At 42.5% G+C, this 14145-nt stretch overlaps 1 protein-coding gene across 4 annotated transcripts in view; it reads right to left on the bottom strand.

Annotated features, from left to right (window-relative positions):
* HACE1 (HECT domain and ankyrin repeat containing E3 ubiquitin protein ligase 1) overlaps positions 1-13083 on the bottom strand; it is a 302230-nt gene extending 289147 nt beyond the window's left edge. For 2 of the 4 annotated variants that reach the window (XM_078648310.1, XM_078648311.1), the window contains exon 1: positions 12855-13083. In XM_078648310.1, the coding sequence (XP_078504436.1) occupies positions 12855-12930 (76 nt within the window). In that variant the 5' untranslated portion in view covers positions 12931-13083. The remainder of the gene's footprint in view (positions 1-12854) is intronic. The other 2 variants (XM_078648312.1, XM_078648313.1) reach the window with 2 other exon arrangements.
* Positions 13084-14145: the final 1062 nt, after the last annotated feature.

Raw genomic sequence — 14145 nt, 5'->3', positions numbered from 1 at the left:
CAGTAGTTTACCTCGTTATGATTAAGATCAGAGAATATCTTTATTCGTGGGCAAAGCAACAACTCACCCTCTTTTTTTATTAATCCGAACTATACCATCAATACGGAGAACAATCATATGCTACAGCAATACATACAGTGCAAACTACCAAAAAGCAGATACACAGTATACAGGGAAAAGCATACAAACTAACCACATTAAAGTGCAACAATGTAAACAAAGGTAAAATGAGAGAGTGTGCTTATCCAGTACTGAGAAAATGACCTACAAGCATTTTGAATAGGTGTCTCTTAATGCAATGCCAATAAATCAATAATCTTGTCTCATAATCATGAAATGCACAAAATATTAACATTGATGCAAGAATATTTGAGATACAAAATATCATGTCACAAATCAAAGTTGTACAGTACTTATGAAATAAATAGTGACGTTGAGCATATTGCCAAATATCTCAAATATGTATCTACTAATGTGATATCATTAACCCACTAATCTTCTCTCATGAAGTACACAAAATATAAACATTCATAAAAAGAATTAAGGTACAAAATATCCTGTCACAAATCCAGGTTATACAGTACTTATAAAATAGATAAAGTGATACTGTGCATATTGCCGAATAGGAGATGAGCGGCATATATGGGCAAATATACAAACTGCCCATAATGAAGTGCAATTATAATGAGACAAGTAAAGTGGTATAGGGCACTTTCACAGTACAGAGCAGGTGGCATAAAAATGACGCAAATTGAATAGATGCCACTTAACATAATCAGGGCTTGAAAAATCATTAAAATTGCACTAGACAGGCAGGTCTAGTAAGTTACAAAATCTCCTCAGCCTAACTGGAATGCACTTGACCTCCGACTTTAAAAGCAAGCAAATGTGCCAAGGTAACAAGATACAAAAGCATTTTTATTGCTCATTCACTTTGTGAGCAATAAAGATGCCTTGAAATCTTGCTATCTTGCCACATTTCCTCTGCTTTCAGAGGCAGAGGTCAAGTGTCAGTTTGTCTTCCTACTTGCCAGAAAGGGCTAGTAGGACCTAAAAATAGCTCGTCCTGAATGAATCTGACTCGCAAATGAGAGCGGTCAAGTGGATTTTTTGAGCCCCGATAATGGCATTAAACCTGTATTTGCATCTCAATCATAAACTGCACAAAATACCAAAATTCAACCTAAACTAAAACACAGAATCTATGGGCATACTGGAAAGGCTCAAAAAAGGATATACAGCAATACAAAATCAGGAACCAACTTTTGGATTAGCTCCAAATACTGCCAAATAGCAGTAACACTCTTTACGCCTGACCCGTTTTGCCTATGCTTCTTCAAACTTCTTCCCACCAGCCTTGCAGTGTTGGGATTAGTCGTGTTCTCCAATTTGGAAGAATCGAAGAGCGAGCTATCAAAAACGCAATAGAAATAAACATCAGACCCCATTTGCCAAAGCTGGTGCTCTGACTCTGTTTGGAGGCCCCAAAAAGTATTACACTTGCTTCCCGAGTGATCTTAGACTGGAGACCAATACTAATAGCGGCAAATAATCCTTCCCAAAAAAGCCTCAGCTTCTGGCAGGTATAAAAAATGTGAAGCCAGTCCCCGTGCCAGCCTGGTGGCAGCAAAAACTATGATCTAAAATGGTCAGTTACATTCTGTGAAGGGCTGCAGGGTATAACATGCAATCAATCTAGACATGAAAGAAATTCTCTTAAAATTTGCTGCTCTTAAAGACTTGTACTCAATTTTGGAAATAATCTGCCAATCGCTTTTAGAAACATGACATTGGGATGTCAACCAGACCTTCTCTAAGAAGCTAGTCACATGCTCCTGGGCCCCATGACTATGTAGCAACCTGTACCAGCCCCCAACTCCCAGGAGCCTGGATCTTACAAGTGCTCGCATGGCTGGGTGGGCGTCTAGACTTGGTTCCTGACAATTATTGATTATACAATTAATAATATGCTGAAAATGCCACAAAAAACGAATGCACTGATCGCCACACCGCACGAGAAGTTCAAGCCAAGTAATGTGCTTGCCCCTTAAAATCAAATGCCTAAACTCTAAAACCAAAGAAGTTCCAATACCTTATCTCAGTTTTAGAAATAATCCACCCAAACTGGTAGCACTCCTGAAACTTAAGATACATATAACCTGCTGAGTTGTGATTCGATATGAACAGAGCTTTCATCCGGCTGCCCAGCTCCTGAAGCGACTTATACCTGGTTTTCTTTGGCAATTTTGCTGCCTTAATAAAAGCTGCTAAACTAATTTCTGATTTTTGGACCATTCTTTACTGAAAAAAAAACTAATACCCCACTGCTTTCCAACGATTTTGCCGAAATATAAAAAAGTGAAGCTTCATAGTATGTCTGAACATGAGGTAGTCCCAAAACTCCCTGCGCAATATCTAATTGGAAAACAGAGTATTTCACCCTGGGAGCTTTCCTGTTTCAAATAAAGCTTCTTAAGAGTGAATCTAGAGCCTTAAAAAAGCTATTACTACTTTTTATATGAACATTTGAAAACAAAAATAAAAGAGGTAAAATAGACGTTTAATAAGTGCAACACTACCAACCACTGTCAGAGAGAGAAGTGATAATCTTTCCAGTAGCCCCTGAATCTTCTTTAGGGTTGCCATATAATTTAACTGGAAATGCTGTAAAAGGTTATTTGTCACATACATACTTAAATAACGTATTGGTCTATGAGAACTAGCTTGCTGCTGCACAGAGTTGGGCAGATCGCCCAACCATGCATTAAAAAACAGCAGCTCTGTTTTTTACGATTGATTTTATATCTGCCAATCCCTGTGAATTCCTGAAACTCATCAAGTTCCCTCTGTATATTTACATGATCAGGTTTCAAATAAAATATTATGTCATCCACAAATAACTTCAGCTTAGACATCCCTTCCACTGGTGTACAGATCCCATCGTTGCTCTGAATTCTAACAGCCAGGGGGTCAATAAAAAATGTAAACAAAATTGTGGTTAGGGGACACCCCTGAAGGGTGCCTCTATTAATTGCCTCTATTAATTGCCACTGTTCCCGCCAAACTGGAATTAATAAATATCTCTGCCTGTGCGCATTGATACACATTCTCAAGCATAGAAATAAATTGTACAGGGAAGCCAATCTTCCTTAAACTGTAAAATATGGCCTCACAATTACCAGATCGCATTCCTTCTCTGCATAGTTCATGATTGTTGCTGCACTAATCCGACTGCATGGGATATAATCCAGTGCCTGTATTAAAAGGTTGGTGTTGGCGGGCATCAAATGATTAGAAACAATGGCACTCTGGTACGTTTGAATTACGGTTTGACCAGCAGTAATAATCCGGATAGTCCATATTTTTATGAGCAAATTATAATCAGTATTCAATGGGCTAATTGGACGATAGGAATTTGAGCTACTGGGTTTCTAACCTTTTTTTTTTTATAGAAACTCACTGTGGTAGATTCTTTGAGGATAGAGGGAACTTCCCCTCCTTCCTTAACAAAAATTAAACAAATCAGTTAGGAAGGGTATTTCGGTGCAATTTTTTTTTTTATTCTGTCAGAATCCCGTCATTGCCATACACCTTAGAGTTAGGTGTTTTTTAAAGGGCTTCAAGAACCTCAGCCACTGTTATGATAGCTGCAATTTTCTCGGCCTGATAATTTGGCAACTGAGCCAGCATTATAGATCCATTTATACTAGATTGCAAGACCGGATACTTGGGGGCCGATTCCGATTTGGGAAAAACCGCTCCGAATAGCCGTTCGGAGCGCTTTTCCCCTACGAATCGTACCCTGCAACGTCCCCCGTACGTACGTCGAAGTACGATTCGTACCAGGAGCCGTACTCTGTACGAGTCATACAGAGACCGTACGAATCAAATCCCCATCCGAATCTCCCTCGGAACCCGCTGTACGTGACATCTGTACGGTTCGCGGCTGGTTTTTACCACCCAGCAAGTACGATACGTGTCGGGTACGCATCGTACGACCCTTTTTCTACGGGAGCTGAAAACACCCGTAAAAGCAGAGTTCGCGCTGAAACAGGTACGGAACCCCCCCCCCCTCCCGGGTACGGTGCGTACCCCCATGATCGCAGGGGTACGGTGCGTACCCCTGCGATCATGGGGTGTACGCACCATACCCCATGTACGGTGGGTGTATGCACCGTACCCCGACGGGTGTACGGTGCGTACACCCATCGTACATGGGGTATGGTGCGTACACCCCATGATCGCAGGGGTACGGTGCGTACCCCTGCGATCATGGGGTGTACGGACCGTACGGTATGTATGTGCTTGTGTGCTTTTCCGTACGACTCGCCCTTACCTGACGTGAACCCTACGAATCGCGTCCTCATACCCCGGTCTGGATCGTACTCGTCGGGTCGTACGGCATGTGTACGAGTCGTGCGGCATGTGTACGAGTCGTACGGTTCACGGTTTCAGCCTTGCAATACGTACGGATCGCGACGATTCGGACGGATTCACGGAATACGGATCGTACTACGCGACTCGGACGGACGGGTATGATTCGTACGGAGAGGGCTCCGGATACAAATCGTACAGACGTTTTTTTTCCCGAATCGGAATCGACCCCCAGGTTTCATATAAGGTTTTATAAGGCTGTAGAGAAACCTAAGACATCTCATGCATCTCTGTAACTATCCTATGGGTGGATGGATTCTCTAGCTTCCTGACAAACAAAGCGCCTAGTTTAATCCATTTCAACCAGGCCAAAAACTTGCCAATCAGCTGGTTTTCCTCATAGACACGTTGCTGGTATGCCTTCGAGCTATTTATTTCCTACAATATGAAAAACTTTCTTAAGTTTAGCTTTGTCTTCTCTAAATGTTTCTCAAACGCAGACGGTGAATCTATAGTGCTGCTCTTGGCCTGCAGGGTGTTATCTACTACTGATTTCAAATCTGTTATTTGACGGGCCCGCTCTTTATCTATGCTAGCTTTGTATGCGATAATCAGCCCCTGTACTGTGGTTTTTAAAGCCTCCCAAAGTAAAAAAAGCTAGGCCATACCTCTATTAACAAGGAAAAATGTTACAATAAATTTCCTCATGTCTTCCAGTCATTCTGGATTAGAGAGGAGAGGCTGATCCAACTGCCACCGGGGCCTTTCCCTCCTTATCATTTCAAACTACATCAGAATAGAAACCACTGAATGATCAGAGAAGGCATTTGAACTAGTGCCTGAGCCCACCCTTTTAATCGACTTGGAAATTATAAAAGAAATCCGGAAGTGAAGCGGTTGTAAAACGGTGTGAAAAACACTTATACTGTGGGGAACTCGGGTGATCCGGACACCATGGATCTATTAATTGAAAATCCTCCTTTAGAATGTCGAATCTTAGGAATCTTAGAATGTTCCTAAATCTCTTATTGAGATGGTTAGACGTCAGGAAAAGATTGGGGTGGTATATCAGTTACTATTGTCCTACAAAGTGTATGATCTTGATAAGCATAACGAAAAATGGTCAATAATTCTGGGGGAGCAAAATATATCCATTGAGAAGGTTTTCGCTAATTCTAGGGAAGTATTAATGTTGGCCAATTTGAAGGCGCAGGTTTTTAAAACTACATTTGATTTGTATTACACCCCGCGCGCGAATGTTTAAATGGGGGCGGAGTTTGATGGAAGATGCTTCCGATGTGGAGGAGAAAATGCAGATAGTCTGCATGTCTTTTTTAGTTGTAGTAAACTATCTAGATTTATAACAGACATAGAGAAATTTGTATCTACATTTATGGGCCCGATGAGAATTACCCCTGCAATTATGTTACTAGGGATGGAGTTTGCTGATACTCATGTGAATCCATTGTATAAGCATCGACATTTTATATTTATTGCTATGTCTGTTACACGCTAATGTATCGCTTCTGAATGGCTACAAAGAGAGCCTCTAGCATTTGAGATTTGGCGGGCTAAAATGTATAGTTTGTATAAGTTAGAGTAGAGTTTATTTGCTGTAAAGGGGGTTAAAGAACGCCAAATTGGCATAAGCATCTGGGGGGCATTTCGTGATTATTTTGACTCCTGAAGTGGAAATGGCTAGAACTGTATTGTTGTTTCTTTGTGTTGCTTTCTATGTCTAATCTTGCTACTGCGGAGCAATAAATAATAAAAATAGAATGTCGAAACACTCTTTTAGTGTGGGGTTTTTAACTGCTTTTTGGCTTTATTTGAAGTATTCAATCCTAAATCCAGTATGTAGTTAAATTCCCCTCCAAGAATCGTTAGTCCCTCTGCCCCCATTGCAATGATGTAAATCTGCAATAGCGAGTCCACCTCATCAGCAAAAGGGCCATAGTAATTAACTAGGATTCGAAAAATCATACAAATGTTACTAGACCTGCAGGTCTAGTAACCTGAATAATCTACTCGACCTAACTGTCACGTACTTGACTCGTAAACTTGTCTCAAATTGTGTGATCCTAGGCAAATATTTTGTCTTATGGAGCCGCCTTTTTCTTCATTATCACATAAGAGAGCACCTTCAAATATGCAAGTTCACTATTTCTGCTGTGAAAATAAAATGTTTTATTTACTAGACTAAACGTTTGCTCCATGTATAATAAGAATTTGGCCCACATGTAGGGTTCACATGATCCCTGCTTGCCTCTTAGTTCACGAATAGCTCTGTCATCTAGGTATCAGCTGCAACATTTCCCAGTTCACGTTTAAAAACTCACTTTTAATAAATATATGTGAAAAGCATGAAGTGGTAGTGCACTGTCATTTACAGATATCACATGTTGCATTGAAATGACAACAGAACGTTCCAACGGACATGTAGTTTTACTGATAAAACTATATAGCGCATAAACCATGTTTTGGGTTTCAGCAAAAATATTAAAAATTTGCACATCATCAAGTAAAGTGTTCTGATTTGTTTTGATCCTATAAAAATCGAATTTTTTCAACACAGAATTTAAAAAATGTGTCTTCATAACTAGTGAAATATATTTGAAATGTTTGAACAGTTCACTTATTAGCTATTTCAGTGTTGTGTTAGCAAAATATGCTGAAATCTTATAGCCTTTCATTTCCCATGCTTTTCACAGCACGACTATCACACAGTTCACTTTACAAAATCCTCTAACTTCAGCCACGGAAAGAAAAGTAAATCTAGGAATACAAACTGACTTTTGACCTCTGTCTCTGAAAGCCAAGTAAAGGTGAAAACAAAACAAGATTTAAAGGGATTGTTATTGTGAGCAAGCAGAACACCTGTTGTCAGCTCACCAGAACAGGCGAGTAGGTCCTAAAAATAGTTCATCCTGATTAAATCTGGCTCACCATACATAGCAAGTGGACAAATCGATTTTCTGACGCTGAATTAACCAAATTCAGAAGGCTTCTTCCAATGGCGACAACTTTCTGCCATAACCGCCTCCCTAGTGGGTCCCTAATTACTTCCCTTATCACCCAACCAACACACCACCACTCCCCCAAAAAAAAAAAAAAATCGGGACACCACTTACCACCAATTCTGGTGAAGCAAAGTACTCATAGGGATAGTGTTTAGGAATAAAAATGTTGGGGGAATTATTCTTGAGGTGGGTGTCCTGCAAAAATATTATGTTGGGGAAAGCAAAGATAACCATTATATCAGCCCCCCATATTTACGCCTATTTGTAATGCCATTAACGTTGCAAGAGTTGAGCCTTGAGCGTCATTGTAAAGATGTACTCCACCGCCTACCACAGTATTCATGTACCTGGTCACCAATATACCAAAACCAGCTTCAATTCTGTTAATTTTTACTATAAGTGCTCTCCCCCAACCCTGACACTCACCCAAAGAGATCCCAGTGACCTATCCTACCAGGGGAAGTGGGGGGGATAGGCGGGGGGAGGGGAATTGCCTAAATTACTCCCTTCCTACATTCCCTGGCAAACAAGAGTGCCATGGTATTGCACCCAGCTACACATGTGACCCTGAAAAAACACCCCGCTGCCCCCAATATTAATTTTCAACAGTGTAATTCAATCCAGTTTGGAGGACCACACCAGACATAGTTAATTATTAGTTCGACATTTTCTGAAGGAACTCCTGAGTCTCTCCAAGGATAGTGAACAGAAAAAATTGCCCTTTCGCTAGCACCTTTAGTTTGGACTGTCGCACTATGGATGCATGAGCACCACAAGCTCTTAATAAAGTTTCTTCTTGATTGCCTTGCCAAGACGCGCTCCTTGATTCGGTAGTCAGAGAAATTCATCAAAATGGTGCAATGATATTTTGCGCTGGGAGAGCATGGAGCCTGAATACGGTTGGCCCTGGGGATGGGGAGAGCCCCTGAAAAAAAAGGCAGTATATAGGACTTGATAAGAGTCAACTCATTGGGGTACCTACTGACCCTCATTCCACTCCATTCCACTCTATATTCCAAAAGACCCTTTTGTTTTTCAAACTGAGTGACTTCTTTCTGCATAGCGACAACTTTACCTTCAAGCTAGGAAATTCTGGACTCAGTCTCCTTCAGTCTTTTAAAAAACGGTACCATACTCTACTCAATCTTAGACAACCCTTTAGTGCAACCCAACAATTTACAGTGCCTGCGAGATCTTGAGCTCCCTTATCTTAGTCAAAATAGCGTTGGACATACATTTAAGATATTGGTCCTCACTACCTCCATTTCCCCTATGCTCCTGCTGCTGTTGCTACTGTTCCTGCTGCTGATCCTGCTGCACCTGGGCCTGCAATCCCACAGATGCCTTGGGTAATAGCTGGTCCTGAATACCACTAATAGGCTATGTGCACGAGGTCAGAGACAAATATGGCACAGAAAATTCACCAGAGGTAGAACTCAAACTAACTGTCGGTTGGGATTCCTATGCCTCTAATGGAACACTCATTGTGGGAGTTTCAGATAAGTCTACGGAGACGGATGTCATTTTCCCCATCTCAAACAAGGGGTATTCTTTGACTTTACCCTGCTTTAAGTCCCCCACTCTTTTGAAAACAAGAATTAAAAGTGATCCTTGGTATTTATCTGGGAAGGAATAAGTAGAAATATGTAAATGAAATAATGGATTAAAATCATTTTAAATAGGTTGAATTAACTCGCTGGTTGTTTGAAATTAGCCAGTCTGAATTTAGAGGGGTTTAATTAGTTATATTTTAAGAAGGCCGACATAATCTAAAGGCATGTTTTTAGAGGACTTAAATAAACTTGCAACATATAAACACCAAGTGGCCACATAAATCATATATTCTATTGGATTAATAGCTGGCTCAACACTAGTGCCCAAACAAGTTAGCATCACAGTTTTCAACAATCTGTATCATGTTTTTCTAGCAAGTAACATTTATGTTTCCCATTTTTAATGTAATAAGGATTTTCACAGTCTGCTAAACTTTTCAGGATACAAAAAAACCATAGCACTGAACAGCACTCATCGCAGCCACCGGCGACATTGAGACCATCCTGGACAGAGGAGAAACAGCAGCCCCTCATTCTGCTCAACATCCCTGCATCATTCAACACAGTCTCACACAACACACTCATGAGAACACGCCATGAGCTCATCATGTCAGTACTTGAACTGAACCGGATCTGCTCCTTCCTCACAGGAAAAACCTGAAAAAGACTGACACCCTTCACATCAGAGAGCAAGAGAATGAATCTATGGAGTCACCAGATATCATCTCTTAGCCCTACACTGTTCAACGTCTACATGACTCAGCTCGCCATCATTGTCTGATCCCAAGGCATCACCTTCCTCTCCGACGTCCAACTCATCCTCTCTGTAACAGACAAGATAACCAGCACCAGTGCCAACTTTAGCAGTTGCTTGACCACAGTAGAAGAATGGATCTGAACCAACTGCTTGAAGCTCTACTCTGACAAGACGGAAGTACTGTTTTTTGCAAACAGGACTTCCTTGTCAAATGCCACCTGGTGGCTGCCAGAGCTGGGACCAACAACCAGCGACCACACCGGAAATCTGGGGATCACCCTAGACAAGCAGCAATATAACAGCACAAGTCAAAGAAGTGAGAGCTGGCTGCTTCCCCGTCTTGAGTAAGCTATGAAAGGGGAAACAGCCTTAATAATGAAGTTTAAGAAACGACTGACCTGAACAACGAATCCCAAACAATGACCAATCTGTTAACCACAACATCCTTAACTACGACTTACACGAACAACTTTTCCTAGACCACGGAAAAAACAACCTTGTGACTGGCCAATAGATGGCACTGTTGTAATAACAATGACAAGCCTTTCCAGACTGGGTCCCGCTCCTACTTCGGCCTGGTGGGAGCATACAGAAACAGCTGAATGCAGGAGCTGATGGGCCCAAATGCTTTCTCCATCAAAGACAGCATGCTTTGTTTTCTCCTCTCCAGAATCTCTGCAAAAACATAGCTCAAACTGTTGAACCTTCATCCAGTCCTCTGCTGCACCTCCTTCACAATTTTACTTTTTTCTTTTGCCTTCCCACTTTTTTTGCCATCTGATTTCATTAGGAGTTGACATTTCTCTGCCTGCATTTTAAGGGGTTGCATCTGGGTGAACTGGAAGAACTTCAAAATGTTGTACAGTTTTAACAGATTTTTACAGGTTGGTTGTTATTGTCTTTCGTGTTCGAATGGCTGTCACTTTCCGTTCCTTGTGTCCTAATTTCAGTTGGTTTGGGGTTTGAAGTTGTTCCTGAGATTTTTGAAGAATTCAACCTAGTCCTCGAAATAGAGTGCTTTGTTACACTTTGTAATTAGACAAATCCTTGTGATTGTGGGCCAAAGTAGAGTGCTGCTTCCCAATATCTCAATCCTTTCTCTCTGCAGGCCCAACCCGTGTTATATTTCAGTTTTTGAAAAACATTTTTGCTGTACTGCATATAAAATCAGGGTGTCAGACAAAATTCTACAACGCAGCACAACAGAGACAAGCATGCGACCCACTAATTAATCAAAAATTGAATGATACAAATGAAATGAACACCCAGCATTCACTGCATTACTGCCCCAAGAGCTCCTCTTGCAAGGCATCTTGGCAATCTGTGTTTGTTTGTCTTGAGAACATAGCGTGTAGGGACTCTAGTAACTTTAGGTACACGTATGTGTTCTGTCCTTTCCAGTTCTTGCCAGGCTCTTTAAAACTATAGCTCCCTTTGGCAGTCTTATGGTGCAAGCTAGCCCTAGGCTTCTGCAAAAAGAGGGCTTAAGGCAGGGATATGAGTGGACACAAAACCTTCTAACCCTTGGTCAACAAAGAGATTCAGCCCCACGGCCATCTATCATTTAAATATTTTTTTTTTCATGTTCCCAACATGCGTTTTTTTAAAGAACATAGAGGTATAATCGGGTAAAGAGCAAATTGAATATTGTTTTTGGTTCAGGAACTCGTTAACAATGTAGTGGTTTGGCATTGCTCGTGGTTTAGCCTTTGTGGTTTAGGAATTCGTTGTTTAGGCAGTAGTTGTTTAATCATATATCCCTATTAAAGATCTTCAAGTGGCTGCCATAGAACACCAGACGCACTGTCACACAAGCAATAATCAAAAGCAAACATGACTATGGCAATGCACTCTACACTGGAATCTACAAGTAGCTCCTACACAAACCTCAGACCATCAAGAACACCACAGCAAGACTCGTATTTAACTTTCCACACCGCACCCACATCTCACCTCAGAGAGCTCTACAGGGTAACCATTCACATACGCAGCCAATTCAAACTCCTCACACACACACAAAGCCTTGAACACACTGGGCCAACATACCACATACACTTTCACCAACCTACTAGACAACTATGCTAAGCCTCACTTTCACTCGCACACTCGCCCTGCATTCACAAAAGCAGAGCAGGAGGACGCTTGTTCTCTTACATCACACCGAAAACATGGAACGACCTCCCACAACTCTTACACAATTGCTGTAGTGTCCTCAGTTTGTGATAGGGTTTTTGCAGGGCGGTCTACATATTGCTGGGTGTTCCATCCTCTGATGGCATTAGTGGTCCTTGCTGACATCACAGCTTTTTGTTATATGGTGTGCTCTTTGTAGTGGTCTTTGATAGGTGCTGTGCTTACTGCGCAACGTAATATGCATTTTGTTGCTTACTTTTTTGTGGTGAGCGCTGCACTCTTTGTTTTGCTAGGCGCCGTGCTCTCTACTGTACTGTGAAATGTTATGTCATCAATGCTCCGGTGCCGTCTGTGCTTGGTGCGATTAAGACAGGTGTTTACATTTTGATGTATGCCTTTAGGTGTTTGTTGTTTTTGGGGTGCTATCACTGTTCTCTCAGTTGTTATGTTTCGAGTTGGGGTGTGTGTGTTGAGCTCGGTGTGCCATACTGTTGTTTTTTATTGCAGCATTTGAATAGCTTCATACCATGTCGTGGGAAGCACAAGTGCATTTTCGAAACATTAGCATGCTACACTGTGGGGTTGTGTAGTTAGCAGTGTTGTATTTGTCGTAATCCTATATGGAAAGTGTTTTAGTGTGATGTTTGAGTGAGTGGTTGAGGCAAAGGACCTAGCAATATAATGGAGAAGGGAATGTTACTTAGGAGCACAAGACAAGTCATAGTGTTCAGCGTGTTATAGACAGGTGAACGACGTAAGTGTCTAGCTGGTTGGCCTGTGTTGTGGGGTGCTGTATGTGAGGTGCTGGGTACTTTGTTGAGAGCTGCCCTGGGTGCGATCGAGTCAGATAGGGATATAAGCTTTACGTAAGAGCTGTGTGCTATTTACGAATAGGGTACGAATTATTACGATCCGAGTTAGCCTGCTGCGTCCTGATCTGTTAACTATGCTCGGGTGATCTGTGCCCCACTTTACTCTGTCTGCCCTCTGCAGTTACCCCTATAATCTGCACTGTACCTTCCGGCAGCTCCACGGTGCGGGCTCGGCGCAGAGAGCGCGTCAGACGGTTCAGCTGCTCCATGGCTCTCTCCATTAGCTTCCCCCTCAGGGGCCGCACACTGCCCTAGCCCCGTAGCTCCATTGTCCAAACAGCCGATTACACTAGCGGCTGACCGGGGACATCAGTGTACATAGCCCTGCTGTCATGGGCGCAGACGGCTCTGCCGACTTCCGTACACCTTAGTACGTCATAGCCAAGCATGCTGGGGACTGTAGTACACAGAGTTCAGCATGTACATGGAAAGAGAGAAAAGACAAGGGGTTACCATAAAGAACTAGAAAGCCAATTGAAAATACAGGTGTCCGATATCGGCGCTTTGCTACTGGTCGTGAATTCAGCTTCAGGGTTTGAAGCGCCCCGGTTTTCCTTATGTAAGTTAGTATTACAAGTTTATATGTTTTGTCAGTATTTTAAAACCAGACACCAATGTACTTTATATTAGCTTCCTTATTTCTTTTCAGATTTGCAGAGGCATAATTGGAGGCGAGCGAGCAGCGAGGCCGTGCGAGAGCAAACCACGTATTCCCGTATCAAACCTAATGTGCGAATCTCTTCAGATTTCTAAAACTTGTTATTCTTTAACACATAGAAGCTTTCACATTAACACGTTACATTATTATCACAGCAGTAAGTAGTACTTATTAAAAGTGATAGTTTCGAAACATGAATTTAGAACCGTTCTTGCCCCGCCCCCTCTGGCAAATACGGCTGCCCGAGGCCACCAACAGTGGCCACTCAAGAGGGTGGCCCTCTAGTAATAGAGGGCTTCCCCCGCCCCCCTCTCCTCCCCCCTCCTTACTCCCGGGGGGGGGGGGGGGGCAGAGACAGGAGTCTCCAAGGGGTCTGTCGGGCCCCTAGGCTTAGTTGCGCAGCGCCGTTCTCGCTGCGCTGATGAACGGGACCCGGGACACCATATTCACTTTCCGCGTGGTCCGGACTAACTCCGTGACCATGCCTCCTTTATTTATAGTTCCAGCAGGGTGACGTGTTACGCCCCGCCGGCGCACGGCTACGTGCGCAACCACTAGACTGCACAAATGCAGTCTAAAGACATTACATTCCTTTCAACCTTTAATAAAACAGAACATAACAGTTTTCAAAACAAGAGTCAGTATGCATGTTTAGGCCAGGAAAACAAAACATGAAGTGGCCGGCAGGCCGGTTACCCATCCGGAGATCAGGCGCCTCTATCTCAGCCCACTGCAAAGTCCGCCAACTGTGAAGATGGGGCCGGATTTCTCCTCAGTC

Source organism: Lissotriton helveticus, chromosome 6 (genome assembly GCF_964261635.1).
Source record: "Lissotriton helveticus chromosome 6, aLisHel1.1, whole genome shotgun sequence".
Classification (NCBI taxonomy): domain Eukaryota; kingdom Metazoa; phylum Chordata; class Amphibia; order Caudata; family Salamandridae; genus Lissotriton; species Lissotriton helveticus.
The sequence above is the reverse complement of the archived record's forward strand: the minus strand, read 5'-3'. Positions and strand labels throughout refer to the sequence as shown.